This window comes from Heterodontus francisci, unplaced genomic scaffold (assembly GCF_036365525.1).
Source record: "Heterodontus francisci isolate sHetFra1 unplaced genomic scaffold, sHetFra1.hap1 HAP1_SCAFFOLD_1281, whole genome shotgun sequence".
Taxonomy (NCBI): Eukaryota; Metazoa; Chordata; class Chondrichthyes; order Heterodontiformes; family Heterodontidae; genus Heterodontus; species Heterodontus francisci.
Window position 1 is genome coordinate 34408 of NW_027141716.1, and position 7201 is coordinate 41608.

A 7201-nucleotide genomic window follows, 5' to 3' on the forward strand; every position below is an offset into this window, starting at 1 on the left:
TGATGGATGTGTCAGTGAGTGTGAGTGTTGGAATGAGTGTGGGTCAGTAAGTGTATAATTGTGAGTCAGTGAGTTTCAGTGTGAGAGTCAGTGAGTGGGTGAGTGTAAGAGTGAGTGTGGTGAGTGTGTGTCGATGAGAGTGGGTGTAAGTGTGAATGTGGGTCAGTGAGTGTGAATGTGTAAATGTGAGTTGCTGAGTTTGAGTGTGAGAGTCAGTGAGTGTGTGATTATGAGTGTGGGTCGGTGAGTGTCTAAGTGTGAGACGGTGAGTTTGAGTGTGGGAGTCAGTGAGTGTGAGTTGGTGAGTTTGAGTGTGAGAGTCAGTGAGTGTGTGATTATGAGTGTGGGTCGGTGAGTGTGTAAGTGTGAGTCGGTGAGTTTGAGTGTGAGAGTCAGTGAGTGTGTGATTATGAGTGTGGGTCGGTGAGTGTGTAAGTGTGATTTGATGAGTTTGAGTGTGAGAGTCAGTGAGTGTGTGATTATTAATGTGGGTCGGTGAGTGTGCAAGTGTCAGTCGGTGAGTTTGAGTGTGAGAGTCAGTGAGTGTGGGTCGGTGAGTGTGTAAGTGTGAGTCGGTGAGTTTGAGTGTGGGAGTCAGTGAGTGTGTGATTATGAGTGTGGGTCGGTGAGTGTGTAAGTGTGAGTCGGTGAGTTTGAGTGTGGGAGTCAGTGAGTGTGTGATTATGAGTGTGGGTCGGTGAGTGTGTAAGTGTGATTCGATGAGTTTGAGTGTGAGAGTCAGTGAGTGTGTGATTATTAATGTGGGTCGGTGAGTGTGTAAGTGTGTGTCGGTGAGTTTGAGTGTGAGAGTCAGTGAGTGTATGATTATGAGTGTGGGTCGGTGAGTGTGTAAGTGTGAGTGTGAGAGGCAGTGAATGTGTGATTATGAGTGTGGGTCGGTGAGTATGTAAGTGTGGGTCGGTGAGTGTGTAAGTGTGTGTCGGTGAGTTTGAGTGTGGGAGTCAGTGAGTGTGAGTTGGTGAGTTTGAGTGTGAGAGTCAGTGAGTGTGTGATTATGAGTGTGGGTCGGTGAGTGTGTAAGTGTGAGTCTGTGAGTTTGAGTGTGAGAGTCAGTGAGTGTGTGATTATGAGTGTGGGTCGGTGAGTGTGTAAGTGTGGGTCGGTGAGTGTGTAAGTGTGTGTCGGTGAGTTTGAGTGTGGGAGTCAGTGAGTGTGAGTTGGTGAGTTTGAGTGTGAGAGTCAGTGAGTGTGTGATTATGAGTGTGGGTCGGTGAGTATGTAAGTGTGAGTCGGTGAGTTTGAGTGTGAGAGTCAGTGAGAGTGTGATTATGAAAGTGGGTCAGTGAGTGTGTCAGTGTGAGTGTGAGAGGCAGTGAATGTGTGATTATGAGTGTAGGTCGGTGAGTGTGTAAGTGTGTGTCGGTGAGTTTGAGTGTGAGAGTCAGTGAGTGTGTGATTATAAGTGTGTGTCGGTGAGTGTGTAAATGTGAGTCGGTGAGTTTGAGTGTGGGAGTCAGTGAGTGTGTGATTATTAATGTGGGTCGGTGAGTGTGTAAGTGTGAGTGTAAGCGTGAGTGTGAGAGGCAGTGAATGTGTGATTATGAGTGTGGGTCGGTGAGTGTGTAAGTGTGTGTCGGTGAGTGTGTAAGTGCGTGTCGGTGAGTTTGAGTGTGAGAGTCAGTGAGTGTATGATTATGAGTGTGGGTCGGTGAGTGTGTAAGTGTGTGTCGGTGAGTTTGAGTGTGAGTGTGGGTCGGTGAGTGTGTATGTGTGAGTGTGAGTGTGTGTCATTGGGTGTGCGAGTGTGGTGAGTGTGAGAAGTGTGACTGAGGGAGAGACATAAGGATTTATTGAACAACACGTTTATTGTGAGAATTGATTGGAGGTCAGAGGTCAATCGCGGCCTGGTCCAAGCTGCAGAATCCTGTATCCATAGCGATAGTTTCCATCCGTAGATTATTCGGCGCTGGAATAAACACCAGAGAATAAAACACAGCATCTGAGCCGAGGGCTCGAGAGGGGCTGAATGGGCCTCCTCCTGTTCCCGTGTAACAGGGGTGAGAGGGGCTGAATGGGCCTCCTCCTGTTCCTGTGTAACAGGGGTGAGAGGGGGCTGAATGGGCCTCCTCCTGTTCCCGTGTAACAGGGGTGAGAGGGGCCGAATGGACCTCCTCCTGTTCCTGTGTAACAGGGGTGAGAGGGGCTGAATGGGCCTCCTCCTGTTCCCGTGTAACAGGGGTGAGAGGGGCTGAATGGGCCTCCTCCTGTTCCCGTGTAACAGGCCCGAGAGGGGCTGAATGGACCTCCTCCTGTTCCTGTGTAACAGGGGTGAGAGGGGCTGAATGGGCCTCCTCCTGTTCCTGTGTAACAGGGGTGAGAGGGGCTGAATGGGCCTCCTCCTGTTCCCGTGTAACAGGGGTGAGAGGGGCTGAATGGGCCTCCTCCTGTTCCCGTGTAACAGGGGTGAGAGGGGCTGAATGGGCCTCCTCCTGTTCCCGTGTAACAGGGGTGAGAGGGGCTGAATGGGCCTCCTCCTGTTCCCGTGTAACAGGGGTGAGAGGGGCTGAATGGGCCTCCTCCTGTTCCCGTGTAACAGGGGTGAGAGGGGCTGAATGGGCCTCCTCCTGTTCCTGTGTAACAGGGGTGAGAGGGACTGAATGGGCCTCCTCCTGTTCCTGTGTAACAGGGGTGAGAGGGGCTGAATGGGCCTCCTCCTGTTCCTGTGTAACAGGGGTGAGAGGGACTGAATGGGCCTCCTCCTGTTCCTGTGTAACAGGGGTGAGAGGGGCTGAATGGGCCTCCTCCTGTTCCTGTGTAACAGGGGTGAGAGGGGGCTGAGGCAGTGCAAGAGAAAGAGGGTGCAGGACAGAGTGAGTGAGGGAGAAGTGGATCGAGAGGGAGAGCGAAAGAGAAGGATTGTGGGAGAGTGAAGGAGAGTGGGAGTAAGAGATGGAGTGAGGGGGGAGTGAGAGAGGGAGTGAGGGTGGGTTTGAGGGTGGGTTTGAGGGTGGGTTTGAGGGTGGGTTTGAGGGAGGGAGTGGGAGTGGGAGTGGGAGAGGAGGTGAGAGAGGGAGTGAGAGAAGGGGTGAGAGGGAGAGAGGGAGTGAGAGGGAGTGAGAGTGAGAGTGAGAGAGGGAGTGAGAGAGGGAGTGAGAGAGGGAGTGAGAGAGGGAGTGAGAGAGGGAGTGAGAGAGGGAGTGAGAGAGGGAGTGAGAGAGGGAGGGAGTGAGAGGGGGTGGGAGAGGGAGTGGGAGAGGGAGTGGGAGAGGGAGTGAGAGAGGGAGTGAGAGAGGGAGTGAGAGGGAGAGGGAGTGAGAGGGAGTGAGAGGGAGAGGGAGGGAGTGAGAGAGGGAGGGAGAGGGGGAGAGGGAGGGAGAGGGGGAGAGGGAGGGAGAGGGGGAGTGAGAGGGAGAGGGAGTGAGAGGGAGAGGGAGTGAGAGGGAGTGAGAGGGAGTGAGAGGGAGAGAGAGGGAGGGAGAGGGAGTGAGAGGGGGAGTGAGATAGGGTGGGAGTGAGGGAGTGAGAGAGGGGATGAGGGTGCGTTTGAGGGAGGGAGTGAGAGTGGGAGTGAGAGTGGGAGTGAGAGTGGAGGTGAGAGTGGAGGTGAGAGTGGAGGTGAGGGAGGAGGTGAGGGAGGAGGTGAGGGAGGAGGTGAGGGAGGGGGTGAGTGAGGGAGGGAGTGAGGGAGGGAGTGAGGGAGGGAGTGAGGGAGGGAGTGAGGGAGGGAGGGAGTGAGGGTGGGAGTGAGGGTGGGAGTGAGGGTGGGAGTGAGGGAGGGAGTGAGGGAGGGAGTGAATGAGGGATGGAGTAAATGAGGGAGGAAGTGAGGGTGGGAGTGAGAGGGAGTGAGAGTGGGAGTGAGAGTGGGAGTGAGAGTAGGAGGTGAGAGTAGGAGGTGAGAGGGAGTGAGAGAGGGAGTGAGGGAAGGAGTGAGGGAAGGAGTGAGGGAAGGAGTGAGGGAAGGGGTGAGGGAAGGGGTGAGGGAAGGGGTGAGAGAGGGAGTGAGAGAGGGAGTGAGAGAGGGAGTGAGAGAGGGAGTGAGAGAGGGAGTGAGAGAAGGGGTGAGAGAGGGAGTGAGGGAGGGTGTAAGGGGGTGAGTGAGGGAGGGAGTGAGGGAGGGGGTGAGGGAGGGTGTGACAGAGGGAGTAAGGGAGTGAGGGAGGGGGTGAGGGAGGGAGTGAGGGAGGGCGTGAGGGAGGGTGTAAGGGGGTGAGTGAGGGAGGGAGTGAGCGAGGGGGTGAGGGAGGGTGTGACAGAGGGAGTAAGGGTGTGAGGGAGTGAGGGAGCGGGTGAGGGAGGGAGTAAGGGAGCGGGTGAGGTAGGGGGTGAGGGAGGGCGTGAGGGAGGGTGTAAGGGGGTGAGTGAGTGAGGGAGGGGGTGAGGGAGGGGGTGAGGGAGGGGGTGAGGGAGGGGGTGAGGGAGGGTGTAAGGGGGTGAGTGAGGGAGGGGGTGAGGGAGGGGGGTGACAGAGGGAGTGAGGGAGGGGGTGAGGGAGGGGGTGAGGGAGGGAGTGAGGGAGGGTGTAAGGGGGTGAGTGAGGGTGGATTTGAGAGTGGGAGTGAGGGAAGGAGTGAGGGAAGGGGTGAGGGAAGGGGTGAGGGAAGGGGTGAGGGAAGGGGTGAGGGAAGGGGTGAGAGAGGGAGTGAGAGAGGGAGTGAGAGAGGGAGTGAGAGAGGGGGTGAGAGAAAGGTTGGGAGAGGGAGTGAGGGAGGGTGTAAGGGGGTGAGTGAGGGAGGGGGTGAGGGAGGGTGTGAGGGAGTGAGGGAGGGCGTGAGGGAGGGCGTGAGGGAGGGTGTAAGGGGGTGAGTGAGGGAGGGAGTGAGGGAGGGAGTGAGGGAGGGTGTAAGGGGGTGAGTGAGGGAGGGGGTGAGGGAGGGTGTGACAGAGGGAGTAAGGGTGTGAGGGAGTGAGGGAGCGGGTGAGGGAGGGAGTAAGGGAGCGGGTGAGGTAGGGGGTGAGGGAGGGCGTGAGGGAGGGTGTGAGGGGGTGAGTGAGTGAGTGAGTGAGGGAGGGAGTGAGGGAGGGGGTGAGGGAGGGGGTGAGGGAGGGTGTAAGGGGGTGAGTGAGGGAGGGGATGAGGGAGGGGGTGACAGAGGGAGTGAGGGAGGGGGTGAGGTAGGGGGTGAGGGAGGGCGTGAGGGAGGGTGTAAGGGGGTGAGTGAGGGAGGGAGTGAGGGAGGGAGTGAGGGAGGGAGTGAGGGAGGGAGTGAGGGAGGGGGTGAGGGAGGGGGTGAGAGAGGGAGTGAGGGAGGGAGTGAGGGAGGGTGTAAGGGGGTGAGTGAGGGAGGGAGTGAGGGAGGGGGAGGAAGGGTGTGACAGAGGGAGTAAGGGTGTGAGGGAGTGAGGGAGGGGGTGAGGGAGGGAGTAAGGGAGCGGGTGAGGGAGGGCGTGAGGGAGGGTGTAAGGGGGTGAGTGAGGGAGGGGGTGAGGGAGGGGGTGAGAGAGGGGTTGAGAGAGGGGTTGAGAGAGGGAGTGAGGGAGGGAGTGAGGGAGGGTGTAAGGGGGTGAGTGAGGGAGGGAGTGAGGGAGGGGGAGGGAGGGTGTGACAGAGGGAGTAAGGGTGTGAGGGAGTGAGGGAGGGGGTGAGGGAGGGAGTAAGGGAGCGGGTGAGGGAGGGCGTGAGGGAGGGTGTAAGGGGGGGAGTGAGGGAGGGGTTGAGGGAGGGGTTGAGGGAGGGGGTTGAGGGAGGGGGTTGAGGGAGGGAGTGAGGGAGGGTGTAAGGGGGTGAGTGAGGGAGGGGGTGACAGAGGGGGTGAGGGAGGGGGTGAGGGAGGGAGTAAGGGAGCGGGTGAGGTAGGGGGTGAGGGAGGGGGTGAGGGAGGGCGTGAGGGAGGGTGTAAGGGGGTGAGTGAGGGAGGGGGTGAGGGAGGGTGTAAGGGGGTGAGGGAGGGAGTGAGGGAGGGTGTGAGGGAGGGTGTAAGGGGGTGAGGGAGGGGGTGATAGAGGGAGTAAGGGTGTGAGGAAGTGAGGGAGGGGATGAGGGAGCGAGTGAGGGAGGGCGTGGGGGAGGGTGTAAGGGGGTGAGTGAGGGAGGGGGTGAGGGAGGGGGTGACAGAGGGAGTAAGGGTGTGAGGAAGTGAGGGAGGGAGTGAGGGAGGGGGTGAGGGAGGGAGTAAGGGAGCGGGTGAGGTAGGGGGTGAGGGAGAGGGTGAGGGAGAGATGAGTGAGTGAGGGAGTGAGTGAGTGAGGGAGGGGGTGAGGGAGGGGGTGAGGGAGGGTGTAAGGGAGCGGGTGAGGGAGCTGGTGAGGGAGGGAGTGAGGGAGGGCGTGAGGGAGGGTGTAAGGGGTGAGTGAGGGAGGGAGTGAGGGAGGGCGTGAGGGAGGGTGTAAGGGGGTGAGTGAGGGAGGGGGTGAGTGAGGGAGGGGGTGACAGAGGGATTAAGGGTGTGAGGAAGTGAGGGAGGGAGTGAGTGAGGGAGGGAGTAAGGGAGCGGGTGAGGTAGGGGGTGAGGGAATGGGTGAGCGAGCGGGTGAGGGAGGGGTTGAGGGAGAGGGTGAGGGAGAGATGAGGGAGGGGGTGAGTGAGTGAGGGAGTAAGAGAGGGAGGGATTGAGGGAAGGGGTGAGGGGGTGGGTGAGGGAGGGGGTGAGTGAGGGAGGGGGTGAGTGAGGGAGGGAGTGAGGGAGGGAGTGAGAGTGGATTCTACGGGAGGTCTAATCCTCGATACTGACCTGAGTTTTACAACACCATCTCCAGTCGGATATTCAATGATGGTTGAATCATCTGTCGGCAAAGAGAGAGAAGGACTGGTGAGAGGAGAGATGGAAGGGAATAATCACCTGGGAATAAACACCGGGATTAAAAACATGGGAATAAACCCCCTGAATAAACACCGGGATTAAAAACCTGGGAATAAGCCCCCAGAATAAACACCGGGATTAAAAACCTGGGAATAAGACCCCGGAATAAACACCGGGATTAAAAACCTGGGAATAAACACCGGGATTAAAAACCTGGGAATAAACCCCCAGAATAAACACCGGGATTAAAAACCTGGGAATAAGACCCCGGAATAAACACCGGGATTAAAAACCTGGGAATAAACACCTGGAATAAACACCGGGATTAAAAACCTGGGAAAAAGTCCCCGGAATAAACACCGAGATTAAAAACCTGGGAATAAACACCTGGAATAAACACCGGGATTACAAACCTGGGAATAAGGCCCCGGAATAAACAACAGGATTAAAAACCTGGGAACAATCGCCCAGAATAAACACCGGGATTAAAAACCTGGGAA

At 57.6% G+C, this 7201-nt stretch overlaps 1 protein-coding gene across 1 annotated transcript in view; it reads right to left on the reverse strand.

The window, feature by feature from the left end:
* Nucleotides 1–1807: 1807 nt before the first annotated feature.
* LOC137364486 (murinoglobulin-1-like) overlaps nt 1808–7201 on the reverse strand; it is a 69180-nt gene continuing 63786 nt past the window's right edge. The window contains exons 11-12 of the mRNA XM_068027673.1: nt 6633–6684; nt 1808–1927 (exon numbers count right to left, since the gene is read on the reverse strand). Coding sequence (XP_067883774.1) covers nt 1918–1927; nt 6633–6684 — 62 coding nt within the window. The 3' untranslated portion in view covers nt 1808–1917. The remainder of the gene's footprint in view (nt 1928–6632; nt 6685–7201) is intronic.